The 26,678-nt window shown below is 32.3% G+C and overlaps 2 protein-coding genes across 2 annotated transcripts; both read left to right on the top strand.

The window, feature by feature from the left end:
* The first annotated feature begins 174 nt into the window (after positions 1 to 174).
* Positions 175 to 13,021, top strand: LOC130623760 (dynein regulatory complex subunit 2-like). The gene is made up of 15 exons (XM_057439277.1): positions 175 to 472; positions 618 to 788; positions 1,920 to 2,004; positions 3,300 to 3,438; positions 3,923 to 3,997; positions 4,599 to 4,721; positions 5,920 to 5,997; positions 6,440 to 6,510; positions 6,835 to 6,904; positions 7,278 to 7,337; positions 8,148 to 8,240; positions 8,588 to 8,638; positions 9,290 to 9,383; positions 10,098 to 10,170; positions 12,642 to 13,021. The coding sequence occupies exons 1-15, from the start codon at positions 247 to 249 to the stop codon at positions 12,730 to 12,732; spliced, it is 1,500 nt and encodes a 499-aa protein (XP_057295260.1). The 5' UTR covers positions 175 to 246; the 3' UTR covers positions 12,733 to 13,021.
* A 2,300-nt stretch (positions 13,022 to 15,321) lies between these two features.
* Positions 15,322 to 19,077, top strand: LOC130623950 (E3 ubiquitin-protein ligase RNF217-like). Its single transcript, XM_057439501.1, has 2 exons — positions 15,322 to 16,267; positions 18,228 to 19,077. The coding sequence occupies exons 1-2, from the start codon at positions 15,477 to 15,479 to the stop codon at positions 18,496 to 18,498; spliced, it is 1,062 nt and encodes a 353-aa protein (XP_057295484.1). The 5' UTR covers positions 15,322 to 15,476; the 3' UTR covers positions 18,499 to 19,077.
* The last annotated feature ends 7,601 nt before the right edge of the window (positions 19,078 to 26,678 follow it).

Genomic DNA, 26,678 nt, shown 5'->3' with positions numbered 1-26,678 from the left:
TAAAATAGACTTTTTATGGGCATAAACAAATGTCAATTATGATTAATTTTTAGAAACTCTGTGTTAGTGTTCCTCTTAGTGTATATTTTAAATAGCTTCTGCTGAAAAAAAATATGGAGAGTGGAGTGTTAGTGTAAAGAGACGTTTAGAAGAATGGGGTATTTATAATCAAAGTATTACAGTAATTGTTTTACATTTAGGATAATAATAAAGAAACACATTGAAAGTTACTAATACATAATCAAAATGCCAAAGAAAAGTGCAAAAAAAGGAAAAGGGAAAATGGCGAAAATGACAGAGGAAGAACGTATTTTATTTATGGAACAAAAACTGCTTGCGGAAGAAGAAATGAGGCAGAAAAAACAAGAGATTCTGACACAATTTCTGAAAGATAAACTTGCTAAAGAAGAAAGATGCTCTAAGTTTAATTTCACGAAACTTCAAAATCAGTGGAGGGTTATAATGAGAGAAGGTACAACATATCTATTACATTTATTGGATGTTTTGATGTGGTTTCTAGACATGTTTTAGAAACAATGGCTTGGTCAGGGCAGTATTTTATTACCTATATATGTTATTTTCCCTTTTATTATTTATTTTAATTCATGTTTTGTTAGGTAAATCGAATGAGTTAAAAAAAGATATTGAAATTCTAAGTCAAACATTTGAACGAATAATTGATCGAAAAGATGCAATTTTAAAATCCTTGGTAAAAGATTTGGAAGAGGCTGAAGAGCAATACCAAACTGCTATTAAGAGTCACTTGCAAAACTTAAGAAAATTACTTGGTGAGTAATTGAATAATTCATTGTTCTTGACTGGTTTTTACAGTTAATGGTTTGTATAGTCACTTATATGCTTGCAGGCCATTTCGTGAGAGGCGTGCGATTGCACGCGCACGCCCCAACACACATGCAGATTTGTTTAGGCGTGCAATTCATTGCACATGCAAAACGTTACTGTAATTAAAAATTATTGTATTTATAACAAGAACATTTATTAAATAAACCTTAAAAATAAACGATCATTCTTTTACTGAACTCACAATAGATCGCACAATTTAATTGCTACCATTTACCAGCTACCAGGCTATATTAAGGCTTTGCGAGTTTTATTTAAATGATTTTATAAAAAAATGCAACAGTATTTTAATCTTTGTAAGGTCGCCTTTTGAAGAATTTAAAAGAAATTCAGCATTATTTAAGTTAAAATAACTAAAAGATAATATCATTAATAAGAAAAAAAACTTCTTTAATAACGAAATATTCTTTTAGATAATAATTTTTATGATTCATCGAAGGTTTATTAAATATTATTATTAGCGGCCGTTCGACTTTCCGTAATTTAATTTAATTTAAATATCTGTTTGCCCCACAAGTAAAAACAAAGTTTAATTAACGAGTCTGCTTACGACTTCTTCGTATTCGGGTTGAAATTCCTTGCTGTACATTGTTGGAACTTGCACTTTGTATGTTCCTTACGCCAAAACAGCAGCCCCTGTGCGGTGTACAGGGGTAAAGGAAATGTTTTTGTAAAAAATTTTTTTTTGATCGCACGCGCAGAATTTTTGAGGCGTGTGATCTACCGCACGCCTGCCTAAATTCTTACGAAATGGCCTGTGCTTGCCATTAGGCTAGGGAAAAAATCAACAAAAAATCTCTTGTTGCTAAATAATTATTAAAATATATTGCATTTGCTATTTCATGTATCTGTAGTAAGATTTTTTTTAGTTTTCTATAAAGACCAACCTATTGCCAACACAATTCTTGCATTAATAAGACTTTTTTAATATTTACCTAATTATCCAAAAACATGTATTTCCTAGGACTGCATAATTAAAAAAAGTTTCATTTTCATAAATTAAGGACAGCAATGATTAAAATTTCATAAAAATAAATCTGAAAATATATGTCTTGTAGATTTTCAGAATGAAAGACTTGAAAAAGCTGATTACGAATACGATGAGGAACTGGAAGCACTAAAAATGGAATTTGATACAGAAAGGTATAAATTAGTATACTAGTCATCTTTTTGGTTCAAAACTGCAATTGCCACTAGTTTCTAATTAAAATAGTGAGACTACAAATTTCTGGATATTTATTCAAAATAAATTGGTAAAATGCATCCCAAATTTTGGGAATCCATTATAAATTTTATAAAAAAAACCATGGAAATGTTATAATATTGCATATAAAAAAGCTGTACTTATAAATCTCCTCTGAGACTCAAGATATAGTTGAACTTTATGCTATACTTCACATCTCTTTCCCAAATGCTCTTTAAAATTTAAAACTGAGTAATTAAATGACTTTCTAAAACTTAACTTTATTATTAAACACATACCAGATGTACCATAATGGATAGATTAGGCTGGATTGGTACATAGTCACGTACCTCCTAACAAATAAAAATGCAAAATATACTTCTTTCATAGATTTTAGTGCCCACTTATAATTAAAAAATTTATTCATATACCTTTACTGATATTGCTTTAACGTTCAGGAAAAATATGGTAATAGTATCTGAAACAATTTTTCGTGGGTAATTTCTTTCCTTGTACTTTGTTTAGTTCTAGTTTCTGTTCCATTGAGTGTAAAAAGTTTTCTTTCGCAACTTTTTCACAACTTTTTGCATCTCTAAATTTCTTGCAACGAACAGATGTAATAATGATTAAATGAGAAACAGAGGCACATGTTTTTTTGTTTATATTTGTGAGTGTTCACATGTTGCTTGCATAATGCAAATCACTGGAAATCTAAAAAAGTGAGACCAATAAAAATAAAAATACTATCATTTTAATTTACTAAATTATGAAGGGCATTTAGCAAAGCATTCGCAAAAAAGTCGTTAATTTGGGAAAATCCACAGTTATCTAGTTAGCAAACTATATCTACTCTGCGAGGACCTGAAATAGAGCTATGTGCAGCAATTCTGAACACAATGTATTAATAATCAACAAGCTTACCTAGCAAGCAAACCAACATCTTAAAATGGCTGCATGTAGTTATATACCTAGTCACTTACATTGTACATATGTACATATATACAGAGTTTAGCAGATAAAAATGGCAAATGAAAAAGTACTTGCTGACTAGTTGTCAACACAATTGTTAAGAAAATAACAAGATAACAGGAGCGACAGTTATGTTTAAATCAATCATTCATTTGGTCTGTTCGCCAAACGGAATGAAATAAAACAAACAAATGCTTACTTAATGTCTATTGTGCACTGATGAGCAAAACGATGCCAAAAGGAAGAGAAATAAAGTTATCAATATATGTAGGTAATATTATTTTAGATCTCATATTATCACCCAACACAAAAACAAGATGGATGAAATTATGGATATTATGTTTGCAATGGAACACGAATTTGAAGAAGCAGAGTCAGAAGCACGCCAAGAGTTCCACAGTCTACGTGATGAGCTCAAAAATAAGGTAATGTTTTCTACAGTTTTTTCAAAAGTTAGTAGTTGTATTCGTTGGGAAGTATGTTTTTATATTCTTTTTCATTTGTTAACAAAACAGGACTGCAAGAAACAATTTATTTATTTAAGAGGGAGAGGGAGGTCAATGATATTTGACTATCTGAAAGACAACCATCAGGGAGAAAAATGTTTAAATTGGACTGTGTAGATCCCGTATAAACATATTTATTATAATTGCATTGTTGCATGTGGTGTTTCTATTTTTTAAAATTATTTGTGGTTAAAAGGAAATCAAAATCTTTTACACACATACATACGAGCAGTTTTAAAAAAAAAAGTAATTATCTAGTAAAACATACATATTTACTGGGAAAAAGTGTCTTATACAGATTTTAAACCTAAGTTGTTGTTTCATTTATTTTTCATAAAATTATAAGACATCTTTATTTGTGATTTTAGTTTTTTTGGAAAAATCGCCTCTCTTTACTTTTTAGAATTTGGAAGATAAACATGCATTGCGAATACAATTGGAAGGTCAAGTTGAAGATTTATGGAATCAGTTTCAAGCTGTATGATGTTATTCTTTTTGTTTAAAAATATTATAGAGAAAAGAGTAGTAATTTTTTGAAGGAATTTAAATATAATTGCAATGTAAAATGATCGATAGATGTGCATATGTTACATGGCTAGCCTCACAAATATCAAGGGATATACCTTGTCCATTTTTTCCGGAAGGGGCCATGGATTAGATTCCTAGAGTATTAAATCCTTAATTTGAGCTACACATACTCAGGTTCCGTACACTACCAGACAACATCAAACGGGCCACACAGTGTACCATTACCCCAAAGGGGATAAAACATGGTCCCCCGCACAAAGTGCGAGAGTTAACCACGAAGAAGTGGACATGACAAGTCATGTTAACAATTCTAAGAGCCCTTCGCCTTTCACTGAATGTTACCAGAATTTGTTGATAATGATATTTTAATTTCCCCAGTCACAGCAAGCACATTATTCCCTGCTTTTCATCCTGCAACTTTTTGACAATTTGTTTAATTTATGTAAAGGCATTTTTATTGCATCTAACATGTTCGTTCACCCACTGTTTGTTTTAACTTTCCTGACATTACAATATGTAATCATTATTTTATTCTCTATGTATATTCACAGGCGTTAAAGAACTACAATGAAACAACTGAAGAAAGAAAAATTGCATTTGAAACATTAAAAACAAAAGATGAGAAAAGTGCAGAAGAAATTGAAATGCAGATGCGTAAACTTCAACGAATACAGGTGATTCCATTTGTTGTTTTGTTGTTTTTTACTAAGAAGTTTGAATTTACATATTTGTTAACGCGTTGATACTATCACTTAAACAAGGTTTAAGATTTGTTTTTCTTGATTTTTTATTATGAGGAAACTTACTGATGTAACTGTGTTATGTTAGTTACAAGACTTGGTTTTTTGGGTACATTAAAAATAGCAGACACTAGAATTTACAGAAGCTCTCTATCTATATTATAATGCCCGTATATGTCTGTCCGTCTGTCTGTCACGCAAAATGGTAACTTAGCAGCAACGTGCAAACCCGTGGATTTTTCCACGGGCTAACGACTAATTCTAGTAGATTCTAGTGACTGAGCCATTTAGTCATAAGTGGAAGCGTTAATGAACCAGTTCTATAATCTTTCTCTAGTTTTTGAGTCATATATTCATCTTGTTAAACTACACTAATATAAGTAAGCAACAAACTGGGGTTGTTGAGCAGAAGGGTTTTTTTTTACAGAAGTTTAATTTCCTGATCAGGATTAAAGGCCAAGAAATTTGCAAAACTTAAAAAAAAATAAAGGTACCTCTCCATTTATCACATTGAAGAGCGGAGTTAGTTGATTATTTTATTAAATGTATAAAATTAAGTTTATTTAACTGTTAGAGCTCTGTAGTTGTAAACATAAAATTTTCTGGTTAAATCAAAATTTTAATTTTTTTTAAAAATTTTTATGCTTAAAATTCATATCTGTTTTTATTTTCTGAAGATGATTAAAATTTACTTAAACCTAAACACTTTTCAGGAAATTTACATGTTTACAACTAAGTCTTTTAAGAGCCCAATCACTGGAGATTAATATTTAACCGTCCCTGTTAATGAGATATAATGCCATTGCAATTAACCCCTTAACCTGAGCTAATGGCTGCCCTTGTGGTTCAAAGTTAGTACTAAATCTAGGCATACAATGTCTGTAATACCATAGTTCCATCTGCCTAAAGCTAGTCATAATTTTCATTTTGTCTATAATAAATACGTTATTCTAAGTTCTTCAAAATATTCTATGTAGCTGCTATTATCCATGATACTACTAAACAAGTAGAAATGATAGAAATATGAATGCATTGCTATACCTTGCAGACATCTCAACAATCTTTCGGAAATTTATTTACTGCGAAGGCCTTTGCTTAATTTTTATCTTCTTAAAAAATCTTTTTACCTTAGGATAAAATAACACAAGTCAAATCTAAAATGGTTTCCAATGCTAAAGAATATGAAGAACGAAATCGAATCATTAAAGAGGTGTGTTCTCTCTGCTGTTAATATGTAAAAAAATATGTAAAACTTCCAACAGAGGAGTAATCTTTATCAAGTGTTTTTCTCACTCATCATTCATATTAGTTACATACTGTTATAAGAATCTATCGTTCGCTCTAAAACTTACAATGGTGTTTAGAAAATTATTGGAATACTTAATTTCACATAACCAACCCATAAACACTGATTTTTGGCCTTTCCACTTTTTTTCTCGATTTTACTGAACTTTTCAGTGTGTTGTGTTAATTTTTCCAAAATACCAGCGCATTTTTAACATTCCTCACCGCTTTTTTGCAACCTTTTTTGGTTGCAGAGCATTCGTCAGGAGATGCTGTTTTGTCATTTTGAGAAATATCCAAAAATCTGTAATTTTCCAAAATTTATGAATATTATTGTAGTTATAATTAATGTGATACTTTTTATTAAGGAGCGTGAAGCCATAGCTGTGCATTTTCGTACTTTGAAAGATGAAATGAACAAATTTCGTGAACAGGACAGGTATTTTTGTTTTCATCTAAATCACCGCCTAATATGTACATTGTTGTTCCTCCGTGTCATCCTCATCTCGTTACTGGTGATTTTACAGTAGAAATTTGTGATAACTATCAGTTATTGCCGTAATTGTCTTCTATAAGAATGCTGATGATTTGACAGAAAAAGTTATTCAAATTTTTCACATTTTGTTTCCAGAACAAGACCTTTCTTGATATAGAAATTTAAAACTACTCACCATTTTCTTACCTAACCAAAGTTTTTAAACATGTTATGCAAACACAGCAAGGGTTAGTTAAAGCAAGGTCGAATTTTCATATTTTAATTTAGAGCAAGATTAACCACTCTTACGCTACAAAGTAATGCAGCAATCAAGGAACTGAAGAGAAAGAAAGAAAAGGTATTTTATATCTTCACTGTGTTGCAACTAATTTTAACAAGAACTCTTTTATTATGAACTGCGTATATTCCACCATTCTTATGAGTCATTGAGCACTGGCCTAAATAAACCAATAGATTAATACATTCTTCTTAATAAGGCTGCTGACCCTGTCAAAAAATACCACCGATAAGCGTTTTTGTGACATATCTTAAAGGGATATAAATCTTTAAGTAAGTAGGCAATTAAGAAGTATAACAAATTAGATGCATTTTTTTATAAAAATCACAATTTTAAGAAAAACACGATGCTGAAATTATGTCTATATAACTTCAGCGTCAGTGACTTTAGCTGTTGATTGATACTGTTGATTTTTTTATATTTGTTTATTCAGGGTGAAAAAATATTAAAACTTTCAGAAATGTGTCGACGTCTTGAAACTGAAGAAGAAAAGGTATTTACTCATCTATTGTATGTGGTTACTATGGGGATAGCACTGTTGCTCATTTAGGCAGACAGCTTTAATGTCTTACACGAAATCCGAGCTTATGGCTATGAAAAAGCTTTATGAGCTTTGAGAACAAAAAAAACCTCATAAAACACATTAAATATCACACTGGAGTTCTTCAGAAGACGTCAATTTAAAATTAGTAAATCTATTAGACTAATTATTCACGACATGTTGTCTAAACATCTGTCTGGTTTTAATATGTGTAAATTTGTTGCATCTTAACCTTTTATTTGGTTTGATAGCACGCCGTACTTTAGCATGTGTGAGGTTTGAGAGTAATATCAATGGCGGGGAGCTTACTTGAATCGTTTATTAATTAGTCTGTTTTGATGAATTTTATTTGTACATGTTTACTTTAAATTCATTACTGAGTTAATTTAAACCAACACATTTTTTTAAATTTTGCCATTCATTGGAGGTTAAAAAAAAGAATAGTATCTTCACCAGTATATCACGATTTTTAAATATTATATTAATATTTAAGTATTTTATATTAAGTATTTTTAAATGTTTTTACGGAATAGCTACTGTAGTGTTGAAAACACTGTTATCAATGTGTGTTTTGTATCCCATAAAGGTTGTCCTCAATGTATACTAAATGTAAACACTAAGTACATCGACATTTCCTACTTAATTCCCGTACATGGCATGGGTTGGCCCGTCACCATCATAACATACTTTGTGTGTTTATTATAACCGAACATGGTATTGTTAAGTTGAGAAGTTGTTTAACAATTAAAAATAACAATTTAGGTGCTGCCATTTTATTCTTCCTCGTTAACAGAAAAAGAACAACAGGATGTGGACGAGGCAGTAAAAGAAGAAGCGTCTGAACCATTAGCAGAGGTGGAATATTTGCTTAAACGTGCTACAATGTTATGTATTCTATATAGATTTGATGTACTCGTATCACTCTTGATCTTTGTCCTAAAATAAAAGACTATAATGTTCTATGGCGAGAATTTCTATTTTAATATTATTAGAGGTGAAATATTTGCTTTAAAGTGTGATGTTTTCTATGTTATGTACTTACATTGCTATGATCTTTGTTAAAGACTATAATGTTCTATGGCGAGAATTTGTTAAGGTCAAACCTTTTTCTCAATGTGGCATTCAGAGACATTTTATGTGAATGTTTTGCGATGTATTTTAACACGATGTAATCATTACACCTGTTTATATATATTTTTTAGCTTTTTCATGAATATTCAGCTCTGGAAAACTTTTGGAAGAGATACAACAAGGTTTGTGTGTATTGTATAGAAATAACACGTGTTGAAAGTAATTTAGCAAAGCCCGGATCTTGATAATACCCTAAAGAAAGAAATTTTGCAGGAAAGAAAGTTGAACGTAAATCTGGCTGAATTGGAGGAATTTAATTTGATGGAAAGCAAATAAGTAATTTTGGCAGGGTTTCATTTGGCGAATGAGAAAAGCTTGAAAAAAACACATAAAAGTTGTTATGTACATAATTTTTTCTTTTTTTTTTAAATCGGCCAACAGCATTAGTTTTGACATCAACGATATACTTTAGGTAGTAAGAGGTCGTGGGATACTAAAATTAACAACCTCTATATAATCCTATTTTCTTACCAATCCGGTTCTTTAAAATCGAAGGAGAGCAAAAAAAAACAAAGTTGAAGGAAATTTATTTTGACCGACTTTGGTTAAACAGCGCATTTCCCTATTCGACAGTGTTCTATGCAAATCTTTCGTTTGTCTTCGCGCATGTTGTTGCAAGATAAGATAAAGCTTGATTTTGTTTCACTTAAATCAAAATTACTACTCATGTTTCGAAACATCTGTCGCTTTGGATTGTTGAGTTTTTTGTTATTTCTCCATATTCATTTTTTCTGTCACAATGACCTCTCTTAACTTTCTCATTTTGTGTTCAGGTTTTGCTGGACAAGTTAGCACTGGGCAACGAAAATCGCACGTTGTTGCAAGAAAATCAACAGCTTAGATCAGTTCTGAAACAGTATTTGGATGGTAAAGTAGTCATTTCTTTTTTTCTTCTTGTTATTTCAGGTTTTTCAAGGCTGTTTTCCTCTCTAAGAAAATATTTCGCGGGACGGAGAGGAATAGAAAAGCTTCGGAGCATGCGTAAAATTATTTTCACCACGTGAGTGAAAAATTTTCTTCTCCATTTCGTACCGGGGGAAGTAGAATCGAGGTCAATATTTTCTTTCGTTCTCTGCGGAAACGAAAGGTAGAATATTAGTTAGCCAATCAGATTATTATATTTCGTGAGAATTGAGCAGAGTGTGTTTACTTTCAGTATTGAAATGTGCGGGATAATATAAAGTGGAAATTATCAGTAGAAGATTTCCTTTTGGAAGTGGAAAACAGCCTTTAGATTATAATATGTTCGATAACTTTTATCTTCAACCTAGTTTAACTACAAAAACATCTTGCTTTTCAAATACTTTACTGGATTTGTAAATTTTATCAACAATTTACTTTGGTAGCAAAGAAGAGGAGATTTGGACCAGATAAACATTTACAAATGCGATTTTTTCGTATAATGTAGTTCATTAAGAACCAACACGTGTTTTAAATAAAAATTTAGAGTTTATTAATGACAAGTGCTAGTCTATCCCTGAATTGTCAGCCGTCAATCTCTAGCTAAAATACTATATTTTGCTGTATCTGCTACATGCGAACTGTAACAACAGGAACTGTTAACTCTTCTCATATTTTTAGGCATTTCTGTCAACGATGAGATACTCAGCCAAACGAATCCGCTTTTCATTGTCAACAACAAAACTAATGTTAAGTGAGTAGCCATGTTAGACTGTTTCATCAAACTGCTGCCTTCTACAATTTTATCGAATGCACTGGATGTATTTGCATTGAGTCAATTGTGATTTACTACTCTTGATTTACCGACTGGTAGCCTTATGGTAGAGCGTTCGCCTCCACTTCGGAAGGTCTTGGGTTCAAACCCCGGCCGAGTCATGACAGAGACTATAAAAGTGGAATCTACCCTTTCTGCGTAGCGTTCAGCATAAGAATAGAATTAATATCTTAGGCGGCTGACTAGTTGGGCGATTGCTGTGCTTGCACGGCTTTCGTAGCTTAAATAGGAGCTTTAAACACACTAGGACCCCTTCACAGGACCCTCTTAAGCAGTACCAATAGGAACTAAAGAGGCTAATATGGGTAAATAATTTCAATAATAATAATAATGATAAATTTATATTTTCACCACTACACACACAAGATCTAAATTATATGTGGATGTTTCTCAAAATACGTAAATTCTCGAAAGTTTTTAGCTGATTTAATGGTTCGTAATGTATGGAAATTCGGGAAAAATCATCAATAACCGAGTAGCCAGGAAACTTTTACCGACGAATATTTTTTTTGGTTTGTTATTGATGAGTGGCAAACTTTCAATGTTTGATTCAGTTCTCTTTTCATTCTAATGTTGAAGAAGGATATTTTGTTCATTATCGTGTCAAAGGTTCATAAAGCCAGGAAAAAATTTGTTTTGGAATTCTACTGGTCAAGAAAATGATATCATTTTGGTGATACTTAGTCATAAAAAGACAGTTTTTTATTTGAATAACTTGTGGTCTCTGCTTCCAAATCAGGATTTTTTATATGTAGATGAAGTTAATAAAGTAAAAAGTTTTAAGCAACCGTCAGCTCAAACAAATCAGAGGTATAAGTAAACAGAAAGTGATCAACAGAAGCAGATTTTCACGTCAACTATAATTCTTTGTGTTGACATGTAGTATGGCATAATTTATTGAAGGTTAGGAATTGTGTTACGATGTTTGTAAACACAGTGCTTTGAGAACTATGCATCAACGTGATAACACCAGTAGTTGAACGAAAACAGACTGCTTTGTCATCCTACATTTTGTAAGCAAGTTATCAAAATCACGCGATCAAGTCATGCCAAAATCTTCTTTTGTAGTATACAAAAAAAGGTTTTTCCAGATAATTTTTTGTTAAAGAAACAAACCCAGCTGTAATTTACCACAATGGCGTTGTTACATCAATCGTTTTAATTACCTACCGTAATGCTTCAAATAAACGCCCCCTTCTACAAACGCCCCCCTCGAATAGACGCCCCTCCGTTTCAGTCATTTATTAAATAAACGCCTCCTTGAATAGACGCCTCTCCCTCATAAGGGGAGTTTATGCGAGGCGATACTAAAAGTATACGTACTTACTTTTTCCTAAATCTTAGGTTTTCGCTTGTGAAGTTCATTCTCTAAAACATGTGAATATCTTATATTTGTTGTTGTGAAGATATATATTAGAGGTATCCTTAAAAACTGAAAAAGAGACGAAGTGTAAAAAATTTAATAAACGCCCCCCTCGAATAGAAGCCCCCCCCCCCAAAAAAAAATATATATCAAAAAATTTAATAAACGCCTCGGGCGTTTATTCGAAGCATTACTTAGCAGTCTACTTAAAAACATGATACAATAGTTTTGATTTCACTATAGTATGAGGTCTTTCGGGGTCACTTCAAAACAATAACAATATTGTCCATAAATTTTAAATACGTCATCAAGGTTTTGCAAGACATTGTTTTTACGTCACGCTATCGAATTGTTTTCCATACGTTTTTGTCCTGTTCTATGAAATAGTAGGGTGAATGTCAGACATGACCATGTGTATTCGGTAAATTACCCCTTCATTGTTGCCTTTTTATTGTTTTTGGTGACAGGGAGTCTAACCGGTTTAATAAGAAATGTTGTCTATTTGTTTACACAATGTACGGAAAAGATCAGATAGCCTTTTAAAAATTCTTTATAAAAGGTTAAATTTAAGGTTAAGTTAATTAAAACTCGTTAACCTCATTTATTTCAATTTTGCGAATGTGAACTCGAACAACAAGAAGTTACTGCTCTCACTCTTAGCTGTTTTTTCTATAAACATAAAAATAATAACCGTTCCTTGACTGAAAATTCAAAACGTAATCGATTGTGAGTTAGACATGTGTCCACGTGGTTCAGAATTCATAACTATTTACTAAACTTTTATTCAAGTTTAAAACGGAGCTGTGTCAGAAATACAACCTTGTTCCCAAGGCATATCGCCGGCCAGTGTCAAAAATAGACAAAAAGATCTGGGAACATGGTTGCTAGAAATAGCGATTCATTACGATTCATGAGCTTTTTGTTAATACGGATTGCATTTTTGTGAATATAAACTGGAAACTAGGTTTACTTGCTGCTTGAAAATTTGCACCAATTTGAGAAGTCACAACCTGTTTTTCTTTCTTAGGGTTACCGTACCAGTCATGGATCCACGTGTGCAAAGTAAGCCGCAGCACACTGTTGTTGAAGCCGCTCATATTGTAAAGCATACTATATGATGTGCAATGTTGGTGTAATAATTTTATGTTTAAATTTTTAGAGTAGTGTTGATAAAATATTTTTTAAGCGAAATGTCTTTGAGATAAAGAGAAATTTGTCACTTTTGCTCACGAAAGTAAAAGAAAATTAATTGTGCAAGATATTCTACCTTTCCGTACTTTGATAAAAATGCGGATATTAAGTTGGTGCCTGCTTATAAAAAGACGAATACATGGATGAAAAATTATTAAGTAAAATTGTATTTATTTTGATGTACAGAATGATTTGAAATATAATATATTTTTCTGACTTGTTTTGTGGAACAACATAAGGTTGCATTTCAGCTTTTTGTTACAGTAAGGAAGATTTATCTTAAATGGAAGCTTTAATCACTCTAGGACCACAATTGTGGTCTGATTCGTGTTGTAACCGTAAACCAAGGAGGTTTCGTAAACATGGAAACGCAATAAGCGTGAACAGAAGGATTCTACGTAATGTTTTGCAGAACATTACTCATTTTGGAATAAGGTTTACATTTTTACGCTCACACCATCCTAGGGACTGGAAGCCATTTTTAATCTCACTGCAAGATCTGCCATAGTGGCACTTCTTGCACCTCCACTCCAGGTTCGGTTACGCGCAGGTCCGGTTACGCTAGCGTCTCTTACGGGACGGTAATAACTTTCGTTTTATTGCAATGGTTAGACGGCACACGATATTTCTCTTAGATACATCAAAAATGGTCTTTATCTAGTGCTGTGCAATAGCTACCCAGCTGTGAGACAAACACTTACTTGGGTTTATATGCTAGTAAATAACACCGTAATGATGCTACCTCTTCTAAAAGAACACTTTGTATAAACTGGTGGACAAATAGCTAACTTTATGATACAGGCGTACGAAATACCACAGCCCTAAATATATACAACAAGCGGCTAGTTTTTAGGGAAACACAGCTTGGCCATAACTTATAAGTACAGAAAGAGTCGTGGGAAAATTTTAAAAAAAAAGTTACGGAAAAGTCACTTTTGTGACATTTTCACGCCTGATTTTCCTTCACTTTGTTATTTCTTTTGTGTTTTCTTTATTTGTTTTTTCGAAGCACTTAGTGGTGCACTACCTCATACCCAGCGCCTGTTGTGTCTTTTCTGTAATCGGGACGACTCGATGTTAGAAAAGATACAAGATGCCCTAAGGACGAGGTTGAGTGGTTTTCTGTCTCTTCCACAAAAAGAACGACTGATTGCGATAAGAGTTAAAAACAAACTGCCACAAGAAAGCCAAGGAGTGAGAAACGTGAGGAGGACTGGGGACTAACAGAAGCGAATCTAAAAACTAAAGAAAACCTAAAAAGTGGTGCATAAAAGCTGAAAAAGTCTTCAATATAATTAAAAATTTCTGTGCAAACTAAAAAGTCTAGTTATAAATAACAATAAGACAGTGGAAAGCAAATACAGTTTGGGTGCACATTACGTTGAGCAATGAGACATATTCTTTATATGTATAAACGTTATCTAGTTGCTAGACGAAGAAGGTAAATGCGTCTGTGAAATAATTTACAGATCCGTATATTTATACTTCATTCTTGAGAATATTTACCAAGTAAGTCTTCTTTTTCAACAAGGGTTGTGTTTAGATTCCACCAATTGTAGGTTAATATGACGTGAATGGTCTAACCTAATGGGACAAAAACTGTCGCACAAAAATAATAAATTTTTTTTGCAAAAGTGATGGAAACTTCGTCGCTGGAATTTTTCTTTTTCCAGCCTCGTTCTCAGGGCATTTTTGCGCTTTTTTAACATCTGAGACGTGCGCTATTGGTTTTCCATCTCCCCTTGCCAGAAACAACTTTGAAATGTTAGATATGCATCGACCAAAAAAAACAACGAGAATTAACGACCATGGTTGAGATTCATTTTGTGGCGAAATTAAGGAATTTTATTCTGAGGAATATATTTTATACGTCAAAAATTCGCCCCCACGTTTTTTTTGTTTATTTCAAACGACTTCGACTAATGTATAACATCCCATAAATAATGGCAAACCTAAACAAAAGTCATTGAAAAAAAAATAAACCAATGGGTTGGTAAAATTGCCACCCTCTCCAATTTCAACTAAGTAGTTAGGTGTTGTTTGAACGTCCCACAAAGTTCTGTCAAATGTTTGTGTGCCGTTTAAAACATTATGATGTAATCATGTGAAAACTTAAAACTAGAAAGTGAAAAAGTAGCCACGCATTCAGCATGACGCGTCAGAACTGTATACTGTAAAAATAAAATAAACAAGAATTATTAACAACACAAACATCAGATTTCGTATTTTGCCTTGTTGATCTATATTTTAAAATGTGAAGTAAAAAATAGGTTTAGCAAGATCATTGCCTTTCATTATCAGATTAAATTCGGATAGTGCAAAAACTACAAGGGCTCTGTCTTTGTGTGCTGCGTCTTACACACGGGGATGTTTGCATTGTAACGGGGTTGTTCTCATTGCAACATCCGTGTAGGAGAACGGGAAGCTTAGTTGTCACGTGATCAAAACAAAATTGATGACGAAAGCATGTTGATTTATAGACGATTTTTTCGCATAGGCAAACATTTTTAAAAATAGAAGTTGATTTTATATATATAATACCTCATATATATTTTTTACAGGTTTAAATTTTTTAACGAATAAAAGTACATTTACGAAAACAAATCATAAAATCACAACTTCTAGGTCATTGCCATCTGGTGGCCGAGATCGAACTTTTTTATGGTACATAATGGATTCCAAAGAAACTTTTTTCGCATTGTATATGGTCGAGCCAGAAGATCCTAATGAAGACTTAAAGGAGCTTCCTTTTTACAACTATGTATTTGAAGATGATGAAGAAAACTACGTAAAAGAAAGTCCTTTCAGACAGGAGGAAAATATCCAAGAGGATGACTTAGAACTAGCATTGCAAAAAGTTGTAGTATCCGCAGAGGGCTTTTTTCCAACAGAAGCCAGTGAACTTGACGAGAACTATAATTTAACATGTTTTATCTGTTATGAAAATAGTCCACACTCGATGATGTTGTATTGTACACATTGTGATCTTTACAGTTGCTATGGTTGTTTTGCAAGACATGTATTCTCCAAAATAGCTGAAGGATTTGTTCAAATATATTGTCCTGGTGATTCCTGTTCGAGAGTATTATCAGATCAATTGTTGTCAGCATTTGCACCAAACACTATACAGATATATTTGAAAAATAGGGTTGAACTTGAAAATAATCCTAATAAAAAAACTTGTCCGGGTTGTCACAAAATTGAAGTTATAAATGCACACGAGCCAAAAAATAAGATAAAATGCTCATCTTGTGAAACAACATGGTGTTTCCCATGTCATGCTCCATGGCATTCTAATATGACTTGTGAAAAATATAAAAAAGATGTTGTTGGTCCTGGTAAAAAAGCATTAAAATATTGGGCAAAATCGAAATTAAAGGATAGTAGTAATGCCAGAAAATGTCCCTCGTGTCACTTTTACATTGAACGGATATCGGGTTGTGATCATATGAGTTGCAGCAAGTAGGTATTTTTGGTTGGTTTGTTTTGGATTTATTATATGTTCATTTTTATATGTTTGTATATCTCCATTCTGGTGTTCTTAGAACTACGTAAATGTAGCAACCTGCTTTACCCACTTTACTTTTTTCACGTGAGATATTTATGTTAGATTCTCTATGATTGGAACTTGCAGGGACTTATTATTTAGGACTCTAATCAAAAAAGGATGATTTTAAATAAATGAAATGCATTCTGCTGTTATTAAACTTAAACTCTAAATATTCCTTTAAAAAAAACTTGTGATTACACTACACGTTTCTTTGTTACATTTGTCATCAAGATTTGCAAAACATTTCATAGAACCTCCAAAGTAAATAAAATGAATCCCTGATGAAATTCAACATTTGAATTCAAAAATGTTCAGCATGGGTATACACGATTAACTTTTTAACAATGTTGGAATATTAAAGAGAAAAAACGCTTAGGGACAGAAAAAATCGTTCGAAATAATTATATATTTGTTCGAATTATAGAGGTTTAAATAATAGGAAGTGTATAAACTTTTCTTATGAAATTTTCACAGTGCCAAAGAAAATGTTCAAATTAAGGACATATTTGAGTACTAGAAGTGCAGCAGTGTATATATACCAGTTATATAAATAAGCTATGACATTTTGTGTATGGTTTTTACAAGTTTGGATGATAAAAAACACACAAGACAAGCCTCATGCTTGCAAAAATTTAATGTATTCAAAAAAAAAAACTACCAATCTTTTTTAACAAGAAATTTTTATTAATCATCAATATAAACACTGAGCCAGAAAGATATTAAGAATGTAATTTTTCAAATTTGTGCATCAATTAGTTGCACGAATTGAGATTCTAAAATTGCATGACTTTTAAATTTTTCGACTAATTTTGACTTATATAAAACACTATTTTGATTGGGTTAGGGTGAGGGTTAGATTGTAAAATTCATACATTTAATGTCGGCATCATGTTCTGTATGATTTTTTGTTCTGTTTGCTAAAACTTAGGAAAATTTTAATTTTAGACAAATTTTGATCTAAAACAGTTATACTGTATTATTAACAAAAACTCAAGATTTTGTTGTCACCATCATTTTTTTTTTGTTTACAGTATGCCAATTGTTATTAAAAGACAATATATTGTCATCATTTTGTTTAACATTTGTTTTTTGTTGACTTGCTAAATCTTGTTAAAAACGTAAATGACGTTCAGTCAGTAAGTAAGAATTTGGATTTGGGAAACTATACCCATCACCATAGAGGTCCAGGACCAAACGCTGCAAGAAAAACGATGCTCTGTATAAACAGGTTTTTTATATTTGCAAGTGACTTCAAAAAATGGTCCTACCATGACTGCAGGAGACTGCAAATTTATAGGAAGTTGAAGTTCACAAAGCGGAATTTTAAAAAATGTAAAGAAAACAACAATGCTTCTCTGACAAAATCAAAAAGAACAGAATTGTCTATGTTAGTTGTGCTATAGAATGTTTTATTAGGATAGAAAGTCTCAAAGGGTGCTCATCATGTTTTAAACTGATGCATATGACTGTGTTACCTGAAAGTAAGGGCTTCCGAACATCTTAGAGTTTCGCACTTTACTGGTAGAGGGTTGTTACTTGTCATAATAGTGCAATTTGGAATCACTTTCTTCAGTCCGATCACACTGTGTCCCTTGACCATTTTGTTGTTTTTGAATCTGAACCTGTTAATTACATTTTGAAGATTAAAGAGGATACATAAAGAAAAACCATGTTTAAATAGGAATATAACATTAGGACCTTTGTATATATTTGGTGAATTAATTTATTCTGTTTTCTCTTGAAATTGTAGAAAGTATTTTATATTATTTTTCTAGATACAAATAATGAATGCGATCATGGCTTTGGTCAAAGCCGAAATCTCATTAAAAAAATTGGTTTATATAATTATTTTTATCCTTGTGTTTTCTTTAGATGTAAAACTGACTTCTGTTACCGTTGTGGTAGACAACACCGTAGTTTTGGTTGGTTCGGGGATCACCATAGTACATACAGTTTCTTGGGATGCAAGTATAATCTCCATCCAAAACGTCCTGCATTGCGAATTGCAGTACGTACGTCTGCTACATTTGGTGTTCTTCTTGCTGCTCCAGTCATGGGATGTTTATGCATTGCAGCTGGAGCTGTTGTCATCGCTGCAAGTCCCATTCTCATCCCTGTTAAGATTTACAAGAAGTGTCGATGACGTGACATATTTTATAATATATCTATCACTTTATGTTGTTTCACGGCAGTTATGAAAACAATATTGTTTATTTATGATTTTAATTGATGTGGTCACGGGCATCTCCCCAAGAATATTACGTCTGGCATCTTAACTCACTGTTCTTTATACTGGACCTGGTCAATTTTTTAGTTTTTTATATATATATTTTTTGTTTGTAGTTTTTATATATATAATGCTTGTAATATTTTGTAATATTCTTATTTTTTAAATATTTTATACTAGAACCATAGAAGAACGGATTTTTTTATTTTAAAAGAAGCTAAAGTATGTAAATTTTGTGTTGTGTTGTGTGCTATTTTGTTGTTATAAACTGTGTATTTTGGGAGCTTTTTTCGATTTCTAGCAAAAAGTGTTTACAAATCAAACTTTTTACAAACATTCTTAATGAGAAGATGTAGGCCGAGCATTTTCTTCTCTTAATTTTGGATTTTTTCCTTCCTACCTTGTTGTCAAAACCACACCTTATAAACTACGAGTATGTATGTGTGTATTTAAAAGAAGGTATGAATATGGTGATTATTTCTGGTGGTAAAAGTACTTGATAGGGTTCTTCCTTTCCAAATTTCACTTTCTAAATGTCAAGAAAGTTGTTGGAGTGGTTGCAACGAAGTATAAGAAAACCTAGTATCAAATTCTCAATCTACATTCAGCTTTTTGTGATGCCGGTTTTATTCCTGTTAGTTATAATTTTTGTTAACATTTGTGCAACGAAATTGTGTATGTTTTGATCAAAAAATCTCTAAAACTTATAGTATCACCCCCATAAAGGGTGTTGGCTAAAAGTAAATGCAGACAAGCAAAAGAAATTACTGGTGCTTAGACCTAGGTAAGTACATCAAGGCTAGACAAAATTAAAATATCACATAATTTTAACATATTACTGTCCACCATAACTCTATCAACACGGGGCTTTTTTGGTCTATGTAGCACTACTTATGCTTAGGTGATAAAACTTGGCATACTTGTAGAAATAAAAACAGATTCCAGATTAAAAATGAATTCGTTGACGTCATGGAGGTCAAAAATGACGTCACGCGTGCCGTAAATAAGCCATTTTCTAAATTTTGCATTAAAGTTAAATTTCTAGAGCATTACTGCCGATATGGTCTTATTAGTAGACCTGTTCACTAAATAGAAAGAAATAGCTTTAAAGTAAAAAAAATGAATTTTATTGACGAAATAAGGATAAAAAATGACATCGTGTTCGTACAAATGCTACTTATTCTAACGATAATTTGTCATTACTTGACCCATGTTTAAAACATGGTATTTTTATGTGTTTCATGTAAAGAAAAAAATTAATGACGTCATTGGGATTAAGAATGACGTCATTTCTCAACATCGGTATCTTGTCGCCAGAAATTTCTAGCCCTCAATCACATAGCAAGCAGAAACCTTCCATTGCCAATAGTGTTAAAGCTCCATTCTCACAAAAAATGTTCATTCATTTCCTTGCGTTAAAAGTTTTTGTACACCCTAGTTAAAAAAAACACGTGAATGCAACTTAATATTTTTGTGGTTTTTGAAATTCATGGGTAAAGTAAAAACGAAACCCATAGAGTTACATTTCAAATGATTTTTTATTTACAGTTTTGGCGTCAATATTTCATTTTCTTTTTTTTTTTTTTTTTTGCGTGAATAAAATTGCCGTTATCATTCTGAAACAAAATTTAAAAAATTGTTGAAAAATTCTTATTATTGTTCGCGAGTATTAATTTTCACAAATAATATCTTGAATAATATTTAGCGAGTACTTAAATTCGCAAAGTTGGCAAAAATCGCGAAAATTGATACAGGTTAGTTTTCTTCCTTTATAACTTCGATAAATTTTTGATAGAGTAAAACATCAAAATGGGTTCCCGGCTTATTGACAATACACTTTAAAAAGTTTGAGTTTGATCAAAAAAGCATTGCAATTCGTTTGCTTTCCTTTTTTAAAAAAAAGGCGTTGGTAACGAGGATGAGGTGTCGGGGATGTTAATTCCGAGTAAAAACCTTTACAACCCGTAAAACTTCAATTTTTAACTCAAAAGACTCTGGTTACGCTTTAAAAAACATGTCAAAGGTGTGCTTAATAACAGCAGCTTATTCCCATGTAACCCGAAAAAAATGGCTGGGATTTAAACGCAATAAGAATTCACTGCGGGAGGAGAAAATGGCTGACAATGGAGGAGAATTTTCATTATGTTAACAACTAAACACTTAGATGCTCTCTCACTTTATGACTTTGCAGAAATACAAAAATCGCAATTAGAATAAAAGCGTCAATTATTGTTCTAAATTCATAAATTAAAGCAACCTCAGGACATCTTGTATCCTTTCTGACATCGACGATTCTCGTCGTCCAGGTATGAAAGAAAGGCATCAGGCGCTGGTAACGGGGTTGAAAAATTTTGCTGTGACCGACGACAGCTCCAGAACGAATTTTTCACCCATAAAGTGCTCGTTGCAGGTGGCTATTTTAGAGAGGTAAAAGCATTCTGGAGGGACCAAAACTTTATTCGCAACAAAAGAAATAAGTAAGATTTAGGTAGAATTGGCCAATAAACTAATTATTGTATTGACCCTCGAACAAAAGGTAAAATCTACTTAGGTTATATAACTTGGCGCCCATAAAATAAAGCTGATTCAAGTCGTACTTCTGTTGAACGCAGAGAGAAACCAGAAGTGCAGTTTCAAATTTAAAAGCTATAAATAGCCTCAAAAAAATAAAGAAAAAAGAATAAAATAAGAATAAAAAAAAAGACAAACAGAAAGGATTATAAAAATACGTTTCGAATCTTTTTTTGTTGAACACTCATGTTTCATACAACAAAAAACTAAATAAAAAAACTAAAATTTTAAGTTCAAGAAAGCTAACAGCTGAATTTAGTCTTCCCGAGTATATATAGCCAACAAGAAACAAGTAAGTCGAAACTTAAGCAAAATTAATCCAGAACTAAAATTTTGTGTTTATTTTAAAAATGTATGAAAAATTCTAGAATGTATCCGTAAGCATAATGGTAAAAATAATTTTTTGAGGAAATAAATTTTTTTAGGTAAATCGTACAAATAATAATGAAAACACAACCTCGTCCCCAGGGTCTTGTGGGCCCTGAGCCGTATTACGGAGTGGTCAACTTATCAACAAGGCAAAATGCCCTGGGAACGAGGTTGATGAAAACACACTTCAATAAATCACTTCAAGTGAAAATACTTGTTTGAAATTGTTTCGCAAGAATCTTCAAATGGGATTGCAGTAAGTCAAATCAGTCACAAAGAACGCGCCCCTATCCAATAGGGCCAAAAAAAATTTTTTACTGTCACAAAACTTGCAACAAGTTGCGCACATTGGTGGAAAATTGGAATAAAAAATCCTGATGACGTCATCTTATATTTCCACACCGAGGAAAGGACTAAAAAACTTAAAATTTTGTATAAGAAAAACTGTTACAAATGTGTAAAATTACTTGATAGAAGCATAGAAAACCTGCAATATAATTTTTGGACTGTTGATAATGATATATGAAGAAGAAGAAAAACTCTGACCACCTGTTAACTGATGAGTCATCATAACCAAAATTTTAATATCCTGAGGCTACCTGACTAAAAATGATAATAAGTCACAAATTTTCGGTATGATTCAGAAGTTATTACAAAATATTAGGAATTGAGTAAACTGTTAGTTAATTTTTTCATAAATACTTACTCATTATCGTGTTCTCGTAGATATTTATTTTTAAACGTTTATAGAGGATAGCCACTTCAGATTTGAAAACACCATTTTTATTGAAAATCTTGTGTTATGAATCAGCATTGCCTAATCAATTTCCCGACATGGCATGCGTGGATCCGTAGCTGTGGCAAAAACGCTTCTTAAATATGACGGCTCTGTCAACTGAACCTTGTGATTGCAAAGCGAACCTCATAACCACATCAGGTGGCCTTAAGAGTAGCTTTAAGCTTGTTCCAAAGTTGGAGTTCTTTACTGGCTTTAAAATAGGGTCGGTTGACAGTCAGGAATGATATTGGTTTGTAAAATATAAAGTCATTTTGAGGAAGTCTGAGTTTCCTTTTTATTTTTAATGGAACTTCAACCTTAAACAACAGTACATCCTCCTGCTTGAATCGTTTTTTTGGTACCGTAAAGCGATCAGGCATGTGTTTTGTGTCCGCTGTCCTGTCCCTCAAATATTTTGCGAAATCTTAAAATATTAAAAAAGGAATAAACGTCTAAGACACTTATAGATTCTACCATGGGTCGGTTGTTTATTTCTGCAGCTAATGTTTAATAATCTTTGAAGCACAATCGAATAAAATTTTATCACAGTTTCGAATTCCTATCTCGTTTTGTGCAGTGGAAATTCTTTAAACCGGACACCCCTTAAAGCAAACAGTTGCTTAAGAGACGATTTCTAAATAAACCTCTTCTACGCGGACAGTATGCAGCGGACACCTTCTTAAAGCAAACACTTTTTTTCTACGTTTTACCGACGCGGGTTTTGCCTGCAAAATTTACTTCTGTAAGGTAGACATTAAAAAAGTTTGACCGGAATAACAAAGATCAATTTTTTTTTTCTTTTTTGGATAAAAACCTGTCTACAATAGTTTCATGTTACTACCTATAATGTCCAATAAAGCAGGTTTATTTCGCAAAATTTGTCTTTTTAGGTCAAAAGGAAAAGGGTGTTATGGGCATGCCTAATTGCTTTACAGCTTTAGAGAAGAATTTTTTCCACATTTCTTTCAAAAAAAACAAGACCTCTCCAAGACCGACATCTCTGCGGGCACAATCTCTAGTTACAACAGCGCTAGTGAAATTATCCGCTTTAAAAGGATGTTTCACTGTATTTGATTTTTAATACAACATTAATTAAACTTTGTGTACATCATATTGGTAAAAAATTCATCAGCTTTAACTTTTATAATTTTCATCGGTCAAAAATTTCAACAAAAATGACGTGACTTTACAACCTTGTTTTTAGCGTCTTTTGTCTCTATATTACATCGGGACAGTGAGTCTCGCCGTCCTGCTTAAGAAAAGGAGACAACAAGCACTGGGAACGAGGTTGGTCAGTTTTCACCAATAAGAATATGGATAAATGTCATATTTTGGGATTTTATAGGCAGGGATATTTTTATCATCGATATTAAAACTTATTTACCTTCCATTGTGCATGTTATTTCGTGCCACTCAACATAGATGCATAGCCAGCAGTGTTCAAAATGATTTAAAAATCACTTAATTGAATTCTTCCAACCCCTCATTAACGGACATATTGTAAGATGTTTTTATTGATTTGAACAACTTCTTGTTGTTCATCTGTACCTTGAAAGTTGCATAGTAGTATGTCCGAAAAAAACGGACAATAATCCACCTTGGTAATAGAAAATTCGTGTGCATAAAGAAATTTCTTGGTTCTTAATTCACATTTTTATAAAAAAGTTAATGTTTCAAGGGTTCTTGTTATACACACACACAACAAGAATTCCAGAAAATTGTATTCTGAAAAGATTTTTAGAATTATCGTGATAGTCAGCACATTTGCTTTTAGATTTACTGACTCATTCCATTTTCCTTTTTCTAGTTCTTTCTAACTAGTTTTCACATTTGGGAAAGTTGAACTATATGTAGCAAAAGGAGCGCTCTGATGTGTGAGGTGAGTACTTTTTATTGACTATTGGTACTGTGACCTCTCACTTTTGTTTCTAGAGGTTACCAGGTCTTTGTTAGAATAACAGAGCTGATGTCAAGATCAAGTGATTACTGTAAACTCATTAATCAAAGAAAGGAAACACTCCCGCCCACATAACAAAAAATTGATTACGCGATTGAAAAAAAAACGTCGAAAACATAAATTCGAGAGTAGTTGAGGCTCCTGGAAAAACAATTTGTTTGTTTTTCTTAATGAAACTATTTACAGCAGGCGACAAAGTGATATGATGTTATGATTAAGGGACGACACTTATCCAGTATTAATTGGTTTGTAATCCTTAAGCAGAAACTCACCACTCCCTTCACAAGATAACATTGTTTACAACTGATAGTACACCGAAGCATTTCTGAGTAAACAATCTTTAGAAAAGGTGATGTAAATGATATCAGAGAATAAAAACTTACAGATATTAATTAGTTAATAATTAACCTTAAGAACTTTTTATTGCGAACAGTACCTGCATTTGTGACACAAAACCTGCATTTGTGTCACAAATGCAGGTTTTGTGACACAAAACCTGCATTTGTGACATAAAACCTGCATTTGTGACACAAATTGTTCCAAACATTCAATTAGATTATGCTTGGTAATTCTTGCATTGTGAAAGGACAAGATAAAAGCCAAAGCATTCCGGAAACCAATAAGAATACTTTTTTAAAAAGTAAACAATCGACTGTACACACAATTTCGTTCCCAGTATTGATTTATCTCCTTATTTGAAAAGCATGAAATAATTAATTAGACAGGCAACTCTTACATTTTATAACAAATTCTACTAAATACAAAAAGCTGTAACTTAGATTCTTCAAGTATTGGTAAAGGGTTATAATGAGCAAAGTCAGGAAATGTCGCACCAGGGAGAAATTTAACATTACTAGATTATCAATGGAGCATTTCTTAAACGTACACTTCTTAAAGTATGAAACAGGAAAGGGGAGGTACAATTGCCTACGCAAAGTTTGGTTGACGAAAAAACAAAGTCACGTAAAAATTGCGAAATAAGACATGGACTGGCTTTGTTGGACATCTACATTGATAAAGTAACAATATTATACGATCACATGAATTTTTTTACTGCAAGATCTTTTTTTATTCTTACCGTTTTACTTTTTGATAATGCATGAAAATTACATATTACATGACGGTGTCCTCCGGCTGATTGCTGCGTTGTTATGTCCCAAAATAACTGAGGTATTTTCTGTCTCCCTAGCAACTGTAATGACCATGGTGATCACCTCCAATTATCTTCTTTGTTTTATACCTCTGCAATAAATGTATAGTCTTTTGAATTGTCATAATCTTGAAGATTATTACGCAACCCTCCCGCACCCCGTCCACCCAACAATGTAGAATTATGTTTTTATCCCCATCCTAGAAACAAAAGAACAAAATAAACAAAACTTTTAATCAAACATTTTTACATATTATGCGATATCTTTCTTACGAATATAATCTTTAAACAGAAAACATAAATAATATGAAACGTTCGCGGGAGATTAAATTGATGAGATAATACTTATTTTAACCTTTATGTAGTCTAGTGTATAAAAATATAATTATAAAGTCACAACTGGGCTTGTGATTACATTCTTTGTCAAATTTTAAAAAGTTCGATGACAATCTTAGGTCTTCAAAAGCAAGCACAGATTTTTTTTAAAATTTTTTTAAGACATTTTTTTTTTCTCGCTAGTTTTAAAATCTTTTAAGTTTGCAGTATGTTAGAATCACATGAGAAGCTTGTGCTGGGATAATTTTCACTTTTTCATTTTCATATTGAATATTTTGAAACAATTCCAACGTTTTTTTTTTCTTCGACCAAACCGCGTAATCATTTTTACCACTATCGAGGAAACGAGTGGAACATAAATTACTTAAGTTTCATTCAATCAAAAAAAAAATGTCAAAGTTATATTTGTTAATGTTATCAGATAATTCATGGGGTTATATTTGTTTTAAGAGATTACGAATTCTTTTTCCCATAGAACATTAGGTGTGAAAGGTGGAGAAAAATCATTCCTTAAAAATGCCAAACTCCTGTACGTCTAGCATAAACTAAACAAAAAATAAGATGAATTAAAAAAAAACTACCAACGGCGGCCTTACTTTTTATATAGGGACGGAACCTGAACAGAACTGAGCTTACACAGGTTCCGTCCACAATCCTAAATAGCCTAACAAGCCCTGGGGAAAAGGTTGGTTCCACTACTTTTTCTTGGGAAAATATTTTCCGGGTTCTATTTTTGCAGTTTTCTTGAACGTCTGAAACCTTGCGAATTGTGCTAAATAAAAGAAGCAGGAGTTTTTTTTGCAAAAATTGTGATGAGGCTCAAAAAAGGCTTTTTTTTGGATAATTCTGACTCATGTTCTTTTAAAATTGTTTTACCAAAACAAAAAGCGTGTATGTTGTCCCCCTCGCAGGGAAAAAGTTTGAAGTAAGAAATT

Source organism: Hydractinia symbiolongicarpus, chromosome 13 (genome assembly GCF_029227915.1).
Source record: "Hydractinia symbiolongicarpus strain clone_291-10 chromosome 13, HSymV2.1, whole genome shotgun sequence".
Lineage (NCBI taxonomy): Eukaryota > Metazoa > Cnidaria > Hydrozoa > Anthoathecata > Hydractiniidae > Hydractinia > Hydractinia symbiolongicarpus.
This window is presented reverse-complemented; position numbering and strand designations above follow the sequence as displayed.